The sequence below is a fragment of the Pteropus medius genome, unplaced genomic scaffold (genome assembly GCF_902729225.1).
Source record: "Pteropus medius unplaced genomic scaffold, Ma_sr-lr_union100, whole genome shotgun sequence".
In the NCBI taxonomy this organism is placed as follows: domain Eukaryota; kingdom Metazoa; phylum Chordata; class Mammalia; order Chiroptera; family Pteropodidae; genus Pteropus; species Pteropus medius.
Window position 1 is genome coordinate 22,761,341 of NW_024349801.1, and position 13,695 is coordinate 22,775,035.

General features: G+C 36.9%; 1 protein-coding gene across 2 annotated transcripts in view; it reads left to right on the plus strand.

The window, feature by feature from the left end:
- FBN1 (fibrillin 1) overlaps positions 1-13,695 on the plus strand; it is a 219,621-nt gene that overhangs the window by 185,815 nt on the left and 20,111 nt on the right. For both annotated transcript variants that reach the window (XM_039888195.1, XM_039888196.1), the window contains 8 exons: positions 1,171-1,287; positions 2,100-2,228; positions 2,859-2,978; positions 5,349-5,474; positions 9,311-9,460; positions 9,837-9,902; positions 10,180-10,296; positions 12,083-12,202. In XM_039888195.1, coding sequence (XP_039744129.1) covers positions 1,171-1,287; positions 2,100-2,228; positions 2,859-2,978; positions 5,349-5,474; positions 9,311-9,460; positions 9,837-9,902; positions 10,180-10,296; positions 12,083-12,202 — 945 coding nt within the window. The remainder of the gene's footprint in view (positions 1-1,170; positions 1,288-2,099; positions 2,229-2,858; positions 2,979-5,348; positions 5,475-9,310; positions 9,461-9,836; positions 9,903-10,179; positions 10,297-12,082; positions 12,203-13,695) is intronic.

A 13,695-nucleotide genomic window follows, 5' to 3' on the forward strand; every position in this document is an offset into this window, starting at 1 on the left:
GCCATATTAATGTGACCTGCCCAAATTTCTTTCTCCCTCTTTCATCTGAATTGTCTGCAACCCCCAAGCAAAGAACCTGCCCTACCAAAGCTTGGCTAAAAATGAATCAAGGCAGAAGCTCTTGATTGCTGGCAGGGTGACTCATCTGAGAGCAGTCTTCAAACACAGACACACACATTGGAGTCACTTTGGGGTCAGCAATAGCTTTCTGATTTAGGATCACAGATAATTCATCTTCATGTCCAAAATTTGAAAGGAAAGGAAATTCTAACTCTGAATACTATGTTTGGCTAACCTGGAGTGTTACATTCTGCTCCCTCTCCCTCCCTTTGTCCTTGCCCTCCTCATTCTGCCTTAATCTTGCAAACCAGCAGTATCAGCTTTCTTTCATTTTTAATTTCTTATTTCCTTCTTAACACAATGTGCACCTACTCTTTATAAGAGGAATGTTAGCTGCTATAGTGAGATGCAAAGACATAAAAGACGCCAAAGTAGTTTTAATAAATAGTCAAAGAGAACAGTCATAAACCAATAAAAAGACAAACAATATTGTAAGAGTGTTAAGAGCCAAATTAAGTGTCATCCATTGGAATAGTTTCGTAGAGTGAGGTAAGTCACTCTTATCTTGGTGAGAGTGATGGTGGGTTTTAGGGGTGGACTGGGAAAAAGGAGAATGATGTCTAAAATGTCAGGTGAGTTAGAAAGCTAATTTATTTTGTTGCTGATTTCAGGGTAATATCAGGTGACTCACTGCTTTTTGGTAAACTGGAGTGAGAATCTTAAAGGCTGAAGTTTGCCAAAGGTGGCAGCAAATCAAGACCCAGATGCACACAGAATTTTCCATTTGCAAGTGAAAATATTTGAGAAAAGTGGCAAGGGTGGAGAATTCTAGAAGTAAATAGAATAAAATAATTCTTGTCCAGTTCTCATGTCCTTAGCTTGCCTCCTTTCACATGCCAACCAAGGAAATGATTTACTCCCAAAGTTTAGAACCTTGCCTTTTGCTGGTTTCTCATGGGGAGCTGCCACTGCTGGAACTAATACTAATATCAAAAAGTTCTCAGCCTACGTATGATGCTTCGTGAATCCTAAGATGCCCTTTAATCTCAGGTAACTATGCAGCTTCTTCTGTTAATAATCATGTTTTTCTGTGTCCTTTGCTCCTGATAGACATAAATGAGTGTGAAAGAGATGCCTGTGGGAACGGAACTTGCCGAAACACAATTGGTTCTTTCAACTGCCGCTGCAATCATGGTTTCATCCTTTCTCACAACAATGACTGTATAGGTGCGTGTGCAGAATAGTTGATCACCAGAGGAAGTCAGTTTTATTTCTGTTCTTTGTCATTAGCATCATCTCCAGTGTGCCAGCTATCTTTTTTGAATATATGCCATCTTATGCATGGCCATTGGTTAAAAGATTTGTCAAATAGAATGTGCTAATTAAATGTCAAACATAGTAACTACATCCATTACTTTTATTAAAATGCTCATTAGCAGCTATAATTTTTATGTCTGCTCTGCTGTGAATTAAATAAATTTCAAAATGAATTGATTACATTTTAAAAGACAAAAGCGATTCTTTGTGTAGAAATTACATAATTCATGAATAATGGACTTACTTGTCTAGATGTTTCACTATCGCCTCTCTTAAAAGAAGTAAATTACCGAATCTATTAAAACCTTCTTATAAAACATGCTACATTATTCATAAGTGAAGATAATGAACCAAATGTAGTATTATTCTTGAGGCTAATTTTCTATAACTCTAATTATGGGAATACTTAATACCCTCAGCTGCATTGTGTATCAGTAACTCAGTTTTAGCCTTGAAAAATTAAATCTAAAGGAAGATTAAAGTAAACTCATATAAATTATCAATTTCTAATTAATAGAATTGTGTAATATGATAGGTTTTGACAGGTGCTTAAAACCAGATCTGTTATTACAAACTAGATTTTCATTGGAATTTCTTATGTTTGGCTGAGCCAGCAAAGGCCGCTGAAATTCAGAACAAGTATTTTTCCCTTTAAAGGTTTTGATCATTGCTGGGATTATGACATTTTCTTTGGAATATATCAAAGGATATTTTTTTGGCAGATGTTGATGAATGTGCAACTGGAAATGGGAACCTTTGCAGGAATGGCCAGTGCATCAATACAGTGGGGTCCTTCCAGTGTCAGTGCAATGAAGGCTATGAGGTGGCTCCAGATGGGAGAACCTGTGTGGGTGAGTACTGCCTCAGAAAGAGCATCCAAAGAACGTCCCCAGAGACCAGTCAGAGAATCTTGCAGTCTCTATCGCAACCCTTCCTTCTGGAAGCCTGGAAGAAAAAAAAAATCAGAGTAGAGTTACAGTAATTCTTCCGTAGAAGATACACACACACACACACATCACTTTCCCCCCTTATCTTTTAAAACTAAGTTGTACTCATAGAGAACAGTTAAACTGTTAAATTTAAGAATTCAACAATTAAATCACTCTATAAACAATCATAATTCCATTTCTTATATTTTTTTCTTCAAAATAGCTTTATAGTAAGCTCTTATATAATTTTTGGCTGCTCTCAACGATCTTTTACCCATTGACTTTTCACATGCTACACTTTGCTGGAAATATTTAATTTGTGGTAGATTAAATAAAATATGGTTGCTATATTGCACACTTCCAAAAGCTGATAAAGCTTATTTTTATTGAGTATTAATTTTATTGAGTATTAATTTTTCTCCTTGGTAGAGTTTTGTAGACTTTAGTTTTATGTATTTCTTTGATTTGATTCCAGTTTCTTTGAATTTTAGTTGCTTGATGGAAATACACGCCAGGGGAAACCTCTTCCTTCTTTTTGTCTTTTCTTTGCAGACATCAATGAATGTGTTTTAGAACCTGGAAAATGTGCACCAGGCACCTGTCAGAACTTGGATGGGTCCTACAGATGCATTTGTCCACCTGGATACAGTCTACAAAATGACAAGTGTGAAGGTAAGAGGGCTATTAATATTTGGAAATAAGCAGTATTGTTTATTACACTGGCATCAGAATTACAGCTTTCATGATGGTGTGATGGTGTCTTCATTTTGGAATAACTTATCAAAACAAATCCAAGGGCAGAGGCTTCATACTTACATGATGAGACAAGGACATTTAATTCTCACACTAATCCCTGATGAGTATAATTTGCTCTGTGTATATGGTCATATTGACCCTGACTCTTTTTTAGTATGCTTTTATACAGCTTGTAAAAAATCCTGGATTATATGTTTTTAAGTGCCAACACATTGCAACTAAAAATAGCTTCCTAATTCCAGTTAAAATCTTTAAGTGACCACATTAAAGGTTGGATGCATGTGGCTATATAATTTGTCTATGTTATTTTGACCTATAGAAAAGTGGAAATGTGTTAGTATAAACAAATTCTAAGCAAATTTCAAAGTACTTCTTTCCTTAATACATACGTCATTGAATTAAATGAAGGACATTAATTGCCAGAACTTCATAAATAACTAGGGTTGAAAGGATTCTAGTCTATGCTCCCTCCTTTCAATAGGACTGCATCTAATCTATAATGAGTAAGAATTTTCTTCACTTTTAATATCATCGATGATAAATTTTATTATATATCCAATTTAAATCATAGTCAAGTCATAATATTCTAAATGGAAACATATAATCAAAATTGGACCTAAATGCAAATTATTGAGCATGTTATTTTATTTTTATTAAAGATTGGCTTTATTTACTCCATGATTAATACAAAATTCCCCTAGAATAAACAGAATGGAAATGTATACAAAGAACAACAACTTTTTGAATAGTCAATAAATGTGTCTATCCTACAGTCTTTGTCCCCACTCTTAGGAAGTCAGCATTTAAAGGTTAATTTCTACTATAAGAGAAAGAATTATAATGACAGCGACAAAAACAGTAACCAAAATTTGTCATTTGAGTATTTTTACAAAAGCTAGCTTTTCTTTTAAGAAAAGGTTAGATGTTGTGGTGGAGAGAGTGTGGAAATGGAGTAACTCAATCGTCATCAGCAGTTCAGATTTGTTAATAAACTACTGGAAACAAGATGCAATTATCAATCCAAGTAATAACATGGAGTAATGAAAAGGCTGGTTTGGCATCGTACAGGAAAATAATGACTTTGCATTGCATATTTCTAGAATATCTATTATGTGGTATTTATAATACTAAGTCAAGAAAAAGAAGTTAATTTTCTAACTTCTCCTTAGTTGGACCTGTGGGAATAAAGTTGTGTAATGCAAATACATTTTGGTGCTGGTAGAACTCTTTACACAAACGTGAAAATAAAGAGCCCCAAGATTCAAGAGATATGTGTTTTATTGAAAAAATGTATCCACAAAAATAGCATGGCTCAGAATCTTTTTTACTACAAATTTCTGTCAAAAGTCAGAGGGAAAGATGGGTAAATCTGTTGGAAACAGTGGCATTACTTTTCCATAAGTAGGTTAATCATATAATTTATTGACCAAACCAAGACAATTTTTGAGGAAGTCACCAGTGAGAACAGGTCAACAGGCATAAGCTAGGACTCTCCCGGGAAAACTAGGGCATATGATTACCCAAGCCATTCAAACTTTGCCTCGGACCATCCTTTATCAGTCCTTTACAGTAGCTAAGATGTATTAAGGTGTGAAAGGAAACATGCCACAATTCTAAGTGTATCAGATTCCTAATATCTGTATGATGAAAGAAAAACTATAGCCTATCTAGGGAAGATATTTTTCTTCAGAAAAATTAACCTGCAGATGAGAGTTCAGAACCTCATCTTCTGTTATCTCTTTAGTTCATACTACATAGGATTATTTTCATATATATTCACGTCCTTGTAAAATTTATAGTTTTAGGGCTATAGAATGAGGTATTGAGAAAAGCCCTGTGAATGAGTGGAGAGAAATAAATTTGGGTCAAAGGCTTAGGTCTCTCACTGAGTAACTCATTGACAACACTCTTAAAATGTCAGAACTTCTGCTCCCTGTGCAGTCATGAAGTCAGAATGAGCTTCTTGCTTCTTTCCTAGCTTAGGGTGAAATGAAATTACTCTAACTTACTAACTAGCCAAGCAACTCATTCTGGATAAGAGGCGTTTCTCATCACATCCCTTAGAAGGTACTTGCAGATTCCATTTTTGCAACAACTGTCAAAGCTAATTTTTTAAAAGTCATCCAGCCCAGAAGTCTACCCATAGCATTATGATACAGGAAGATATCTTCATCATTTGAAGAGTTTGGAAAGTCTGATGTAGTTCTTACTTCCACATTTTGCATTTGGTGCCTGATAGTGTCTTCTTTGTGTTTTGACTTTGTTCGATGCATGTAATTCTTTTAGATATTGATGAGTGTGTTGAAGAGCCAGAAATTTGTGCCTTGGGTACATGCAGTAACACTGAAGGCAGCTTCAAGTGTCTGTGTCCAGATGGGTTCTCATTGTCCTCCACTGGAAGAAGGTGCCAAGGTAAGTGCTTCTGAAGGCTTTAGACTTTCATTACTCTGTGTTTATTTGTTGTGGTTTTATTTTTAAAACATGGAAAGCTTTGATTCTTTGAGAAAGAGAATATGGAAAGTTTTTATTCACCCAAAGGTCTGTCTAATGGCTACCATATATCAGAAAGTTCAGTTTTACTTTTAAGGTTAAAAACTCATCCATCAAGTTATGGTTGCTTGTACAACAACTGTCCTGGCACGTAAACCTTCTCTCCTCCAAAGAACACTAATGCTGATAGGTAGGTCAGTGGGGGATCAGCCATGAGCCGCTGAATGTGGCAAAGCCACTGGGGGAATTTCAGCCACATAGTCTCTGCCTATGAAGAGGTAACCTAGATTGGCCAAAACCCTAGACTTTCAGACAGAAAAATGCAGATTACCCCATTTGCTCCCAGGATATAGTGCTCATCCATTTCTTACATCACTTGTTTTCTAAGAAAACAGAAAAATAAATTTGAAATGATCAGGATTCTTGCTGGACCATGATCTGTTTTCAGGAATAATGCTTGTACATGTTTAAAAAAAAAAAAAATCAAAAGAGAGCTTGAACTTAAGCATAATGCAGTGCATTGTGTCCCAAGAAACTGTTTAGATTTTACTAAACAATGCAATTGTATGTGTGTATCTACTTTTACGAACTAGTTTAATAAATTTGGAACCTCTCCCCCCAAAAACCCACACAAACACATATATTTCTCCCACCACTCCCACCTCCAGTGCTTTTCTGGTTGTCTGGTTTTGTTGTTCAATTTTTTTCTTTTTCATTTTTTGTTTGTTTTGCTTCTGTGTTACCAAATAAGAGGCAATAAATATCAATTAAGATCCAGAAATTGAGTTTGAAGTCTCAGCCCTGCCAATTTTAGCCTAGGGCAAGTCATTTAATCTTTTGGGAGCTCAATTTTTGTATTTTAAACAACAATAATAATACTTGCCCAATGAATCTTATTGAATGTGCGACAAAGTTTTGTTAGTTTCTGAATCCTTTATAGACTCTTGTTATTCTAATTGATTAACCTTTTACTTTACAACTGGTTGTTCAGTTACCTAGTTTTGAAAAAATGAGTAGAGAGTTGAGAATTCTCCAGTCGGTTTGATCTTATAGGTAACTATCAGAGGCACATTTGGATTTTGGGGTTATCAGTGGGGTGGTGCCAAGCAGACACTCTGTATGGTACAGACTAGCCAGATAAATTCTAACACCTACTTCCTTGTTTTTGTGTGCCTGTTATTTGGCCTGGTTTTGGAAAGAAAGCAATGAGAAACCAGGTGTGAATCTGCCAATGTGGCAGGCCAGAAGAAACTCATAGACTATTAATCCAATTTGCACTGGCCTGTCACAGAGCGAGGTAACGCTGCAGGAAGAATTAGCCCAGCTGTGAGCAGCCTTGCCACATGCTCAGCTCCAAGAGGCAAGGCCAGAATTGAGGAATGCAAGCAGGGAAAGTGACTGTTGTAGTTCTGTCGAAATTTCAAAGGTCATTAAGGGCTCTTTGCAGATGGACTAGTAAACAGGCATCCTAGTGAGCCCTAGTTAAAGCATGTGGGAAGGCACAGCTCTTTCCCAATACCAGACACCTTTGATTAATAAACCAATTCTAGAGGATCACCACAAGCAAATGGAAATCTCCCAAAGAGTACAGATTTTGCTGGAGCCAAGGAATTAAAAGCTAGGTTTTTCTTATAAGATGACAAATTAGGAGTCATCCTTCTATTGCCCATGAAATGAGAAAATTCCATAGGACTACAGATAATGGTTTTGAGGAAACAAATGTGATAGATCCTGGCATCTGAAGGTCATAGATGTAAAATTAGCCACTCCCACTTACAAAGTTCACTGAAGGGAATTTGTCTCTTAGGCTCACCCTAAACTTCATGTGTTTGAGCCTCTGTGTAATGCCTAGGTTTTTTTTTTTTTTTCACAGGTGGGGTGGTGGAGTGGTGTGGGGGAGACAGGCTGGGATATGGATCAGGGTCAGTGATAAAAAAAGAGAATGAAAATTTTAACAGACCAGTATTAGAATATGAATGTGTATAGGTTTCAAAGAAACATTACGAGCTGGAAGACAAAGGAAAGAATTAAGTTTTAATATATTTGTTAAGATACTCTTGTGAGTAATCACTAAATTATATCTTAAGATAGTTGTAGGCATAAATAGTAAAAACAAGACCAATAAACACAAAATTTTGTATGTGACGGTGAACTTGAAGAATAAAGCAAATCGAAAGGTGTCCTTCGGGAAACTATAAATCGTTAAATCTTGAAGCTTCTCAGCAAATCAGACATTTGGATGGCAGATGTGCTGCAGGACAAGGAATGGCTTTTATTGCTCTTGACCTTCTGAAGAGTAGTTGACCGAAGGGTACCTGTGAAGTCCTAGCCATGACAGATGTGGTAGTAGAGTAGAAACTACAGAGATAATTTATCTGGAAAAGTTGGTTGAAGAAGTGGAATGAGTTCATTGGGGAAGCCAACTGAATTTGACTTACCAGAGCCTGGTAAATCTGATAGATAAATGATAGATAGATAGATAGATAGATAGATAGACAGACAGACAGACAGATAATTTTTACCTTAATACATGAAAATTTTTCTGCTATGATCTTTGGCAACTCAGTTATTCTTACATTGTCTTTCTCATGGAATGAAAGCTGGTAAAATTGTCTTAACAGAAATGCATAAGTGGCTATAATAGTCTGCTACCTGATACTGAAAAACAGTGTCAAGAGGAAGCAAACCTGATCAGAAATAAAGAAAGGGGAATTGTTCAACATGGATATGAAAGCATTTCTCTAAAACTTGCAGATTTTCAGCTCTGTGTAACTCAAGAGGAGTTTGCAAGGCTTTGGAAGTCAAGTTTGAGGGAAAACACACTCCAGGCTGTTGGATGAGCTCACTTTTTAGAGTCACCCAATTTGCTCTATAAGAAATGGAAAAGTCAGTTGCCAAAATTATGTCAAGCAATGTTGGAGAATTTTGTAGGAGCTAGATCCCATATTTCATGTTGGAGTCACCAAGAAGTAATCAATATTAAAGAAGTATGTTCTTGGAAAGAAAGACTGTTCTGCCTCATATCCACTCATCTCCTTGCCCTCTTCTTTACCTTCCCACTCTCTGATGAGCTAAACAAGCTTCTGTTTGTGTATGTGTGTTTGTATATGTAAAATCTTCAGAAAACCCCACATATATATTTTTAGACAGCAGCTGCCTGAGTAGCTGCTTCAGAGAATGATCATTGTGTTGTATTCTTGTCAATCCAAAAAACTGCCACATCTTTATTTGCTCTGTGCCTGGGATCTAGGGTTTTATTTTGGTTCCAGTGCTTAGGGGACACAGAATAAACAGCAGAGCATGGTATCACAGTAAGTACTAGAACTGTGTGTGAGGTCTGCATTACCCTAGTTTGCTTGCTAAGTGCTATTGAGAACACGTGCAAGCTGAGCAATCAGTGACGGTATCTTATGAATGATTCCATCTCTGAATGCCCCCATCCTGAAGTCACTGATGATGCCAGTTTTGAAATGTGATGCTATTCATTTTTATTATTCACACCAGGTTGTTTTGGAAAATTTGCTAAAATGAAAAATAATATGGTGAAATCCAGATAGATTTGTTCATTGGATCTCACTACAAAAGTTACCTATGACTTTAAAGATCTCAGCTCAGTTGCTATTATAATTGGTGAAGGAATATTATTATAGTAATGAAAAGAGAACAGATTTAACAGGATTGATGGTTTCTTATTCACTATTACACTATAACAATTTCATAGGAAAGCCACTCAAGGGTCTCTTGAATTTATACTGCAGATTTGCGAATGAGCTACTGTTATGCAAAGTTTGAAGGAGGAAAGTGTTCATCACCCAAATCCAGAAATCACTCCAAACAGGAATGCTGCTGCGCCTTGAAGGGAGAAGGCTGGGGAGACCCCTGCGAGCTTTGCCCCACTGAACCCGATGGTATGTCTACCATCTGCATTTCATTGGGGCTGTTCAAAGTGTGCACTGGCCATGAAATAAGTAAGACTGTAAGGCCTTCAAGTAAATAAGACAATTTCATTTCATCGTAAGTCTAACTAAAATGTTTGTTAAACTATTTTATCTCGGGAGCTATGTAGCTGTTTTCTTCTGAACTATGTTATGAATCGGAGCTGCCCAAGTAGTAGGCACACCAGCTCTGGGATCCTGTTAGCTATCTCCAGTTTCTGGGCTCGTATTGCACAGCATTTCCCAATATGTGTAGCATGTGTCAGTTTGGTCACCACACAGTGCTTGGGGAGGAGCCTGTAGTAATTGCCACTGGCCTGTTGGTTAACAAGGTGCCTCTCCACCACAGAGGCTTTCCGCCAGATCTGTCCGTATGGAAGTGGGATCATCGTGGGACCTGATGATTCAGCAGTTGGTGAGTGGCCTGTGCTGGATTCTCAGCATTTCTTAGTATGCTCAATCAGCCTCTTCCTTGCCCTTTTCCAGTTGTTCTTATTTCTCTATATCATCTTGAAAAATTAACTCTACTTTTTGTCTTTTCATTTCAATACCAATCGTATTATTGTACTGTATTTACAATATTGTTTTGTAATAGATATTTCATTGATTAGACACTAAAGTGATCATAATTTACCTTTGTATTTTTTAAAAAACAACCTTGTTATTCATTATTTTTTTCTGTTTTGCTTAAGATATGGATGAGTGCAAAGAACCTGATGTTTGTAAACATGGGCAGTGCATCAATACAGATGGCTCCTATCGCTGCGAGTGTCCCTTTGGTTACATTCTGGAAGGGAATGAATGTGTGGGTAAGTAGTCAATCAGTTTCTTCCATTGGGGTTTACAAATTAGAAATTAGGCTATATAGCATTGACATGAGGAAGTATAAGTACCAAGATGGGACAGAAATAAGTTCTGTCCATTTATTCACGTATGCTTCATCTAGCGATGCTAGCTGAGTCCCCACTGTGTACCAAGCACTGCTATAGTACAGCAGTGAACTAAAACCAACACAGTCCTTCCTTTCATGGACCTTATAGTCTCATGATGAAGACAGACGCTGGACACATTTGAAGAGACAGTAGAAAGGACAATATTATAATGAAAGTCTTGAGAAGAATTAAAAAAAAATTAGTGGTCATAATCTTATTCTCTCAATATGTAAAATACAAAATTTATCCAAATTTTACATACTTATTAATATGAAATGCCATGTGCCTAGCATAATTTCTCGTGTTTTAACCTTCTTATCAAAATTTCAAAGAATGATTTTTATAGCTGACCTTTGTCCTCTTAATCCACATTAACTCCACATCGAATCCAAACATTATGTCTATTTATCTAAGAAATCCAAACCTGAATTAATAATGGCATAAATACTAAGGGTTTGTCTGCGCACAGTAGAAAGTGTTCTCTCCATACAAGGAATCAGGGCATGAAAATTTCAGCTGCAGTGATGGCTTTGGGAGCTTAAGCAAGTTCTTTAGCTTTTCTAGCTCTTACAATGTAATATTATACACATGGACTAAATTATTTCTAAGTACCTTGTAAGTTCTAAAAATCAATGATATTATGATTTTTATTAGCTTGAAGGAGATATAATATTCTTGGCAGTGAAATGCAATTTCATAGCAGAACAAAAGCAAACTTGTCAGTGTGTTCTCTTTGAAATCTTCAGTTAGTTCTCTTATGTACATGAGAAATGAGCCTCCTCACCCAGGATCTCTCTACCATATTCTCTTGTCTTCACTTTCTGACTTCAGAACCCAACATAGGACAGAACCCTTGATGACAGAGAGCTTGTTCATTATTTTTCTGTGCCCTAATAACTAAAATATAATGTTATTTCTCAAGCTTTTTTCCCAGAAGAAGATATTCCACCCAAGAATTGTTTCATAACGTGCATTCTAGGTGGATAGTTAGGAGACATATATATTTTAAAGCCCCCTTCATAGAACTCGTTCTCTCTCCACAGTTATTTAGAGAGATCATACCCTAACCATATTTCTGTCTAGCCTTTCTTCTGCTTAATGTAAACCATCTGGTTTCAACAGAATCAACAAAATCTACTTGAATCTTGATTTTATACAGCGTATTAATTTTGCTTAACCTCTGGTCTCTTACTTTGCGTAAGTTTAGTCTTCTATTTTATATCTGGCAAAAATCCATCATGTTTAAGGCTTCTTGGAGAGTGATGTAATGTAAGGCCAAACTGGAAATGTATTTCTAGCTTTAAATAAGTGAAAACTTTTGACTTGTGAGAGAAGCATTATTTTAACCCTTTGAGTATCTATTCTCAGTAGAAGATTTACTTCCTTATAATATGGGAGGCTAGAGAAACTCATGGAGAAGAGTACTATAAGAGCTAAAAGCCCAGGGACTATCATTGTCACTACCATGGCCACTTAGCAAGTCAAATTTCATAGCTACAAACCTGTGGCAATAAGACACTTGCACTCCTTTCTTGCAAGGACAGATGAGAATAAACGAAACATTACAAATGAAAGTACTCTGATAGAATGAAAGGGATTATCTGAGTCCAAGCCATTTTCTCCCAATTCATTGTGTCGTGAATATACTTCTGGTCACTTGCAGATACTGATGAATGTTCTGTGGGCAACCCTTGTGGAAATGGAACCTGCAAGAATGTGATTGGAGGTTTTGAATGCACTTGTGAGGAGGGATTTGAGCCTGGTCCAATGATGACTTGTGAAGGTAAGCCTCTTAAACACAGTATAGTTGTTTACATGTTCATGGGGATAACAGTTGGTCGATTATAGTTCTTAATATTAAGTACCACTCAGGGTGTATGGAATAAAGAACATCTGGGCCTGATGGGCCATTCCATCATTTCTTCTCTGTGTAGCCTCCCGTCTGCAGGGAGTATCTGAGAAAGATGTAGGCGGCTCAAGGCATAAGTTACACTGCAGATCACACAGAGTTCTTGGTGGTCTCTCTCTACTACTATTTAGATACAGCTCCTGTCTTGTTTACTACCTACTTTCTTAGTTCCCATTTTCCCCTTCTTATTTCATTTTTGTTTCCCATGCTCCCTTTCTTTTTCTTCTCTTCTTTTTCTTTTCTATTCATAGAAACTTCTGCACACTGAGATAACCGACATCCTGCAACCATCATAGCAAAAAAGGTTGCCTGTACGCTATAGGCATCTGTCAATATCCTTGGAAGGATGTATTGGAAAAGAAAGAAAAGGAAGGAAGTGTCTAGAACACTGGTTTTCAAAGGGTGGTACCTGGGCCAGCCACATCAGCATCGCCTACAAACTTGTTAGAAATGCAGATTTTCAGGCCTCACCCCAGATCTCCTGAATCAGCAACTCTAAAAATAGGGTCCAGCAGCCCTCCAGGCAGTTCTTAATGCATTCCCAGGATGAAAACCACTGGTCTAAGAAAAGGATGAAGTGGAGGTGAAGGTAGAGGGTAAAGTTGGTATTAAAGCAAGCTCTTCATTAGAGATGTGATCTATTGATACCCACGGTCAAAGTTGTTGGTGAGTCTTTAAAGGCTGTGACTAAATTGTGATTTGGTACCTCACCAATGTTCTCAGTCAGCATCAGTGGCCTTAAGGAGAAGAATGATAATCAAGATGGTCTGTTTCAGTCCTGCTTTTCCAAACCATATTGTGATAGTTTCAAACTATGAAATCTATAGATATTACTTTGATCCACTAATGGTAAAGTCGTTCCCATTTATTTAAGGCTCTAACCTGGGCATCAGTGTGAACTAAGTATCTCTATAAGTGTAAAATAATTCAGAACACTATTTAGGTGTAAGAATCACTATTATTTCACAGGAGCCACTTTTATATGGGGAAAGGGAGGTGGTTAACAATGTTAGAGAGGTCTCCTTCCGTTCTGACAACAGTCAACTTGGCTGAATGGGATAAAACTGATCCCAGTTCATGTTACTTTGGGATTGGCATGTGGTCAACTTGAGACTTCAAAGCTGGAATTTTAGAAAAGCTCCCAGTATATAGGTGACCTATAATTTCTCATTCACCTAAATAACCATTTATTATTACACAAGAACAACAAGCATAAACTGGGCCTGCGCTGAGAGAATCAGGATGCATGCTTACCCTACGTATACCAATTATAAAATAACCAACTCATTTTTTAATTCCCTGAAAACCAGAGACTGTATGGTCCATCCATGTTTATAAGAATGAAGCATTTCAACTTTTGGGAAAAG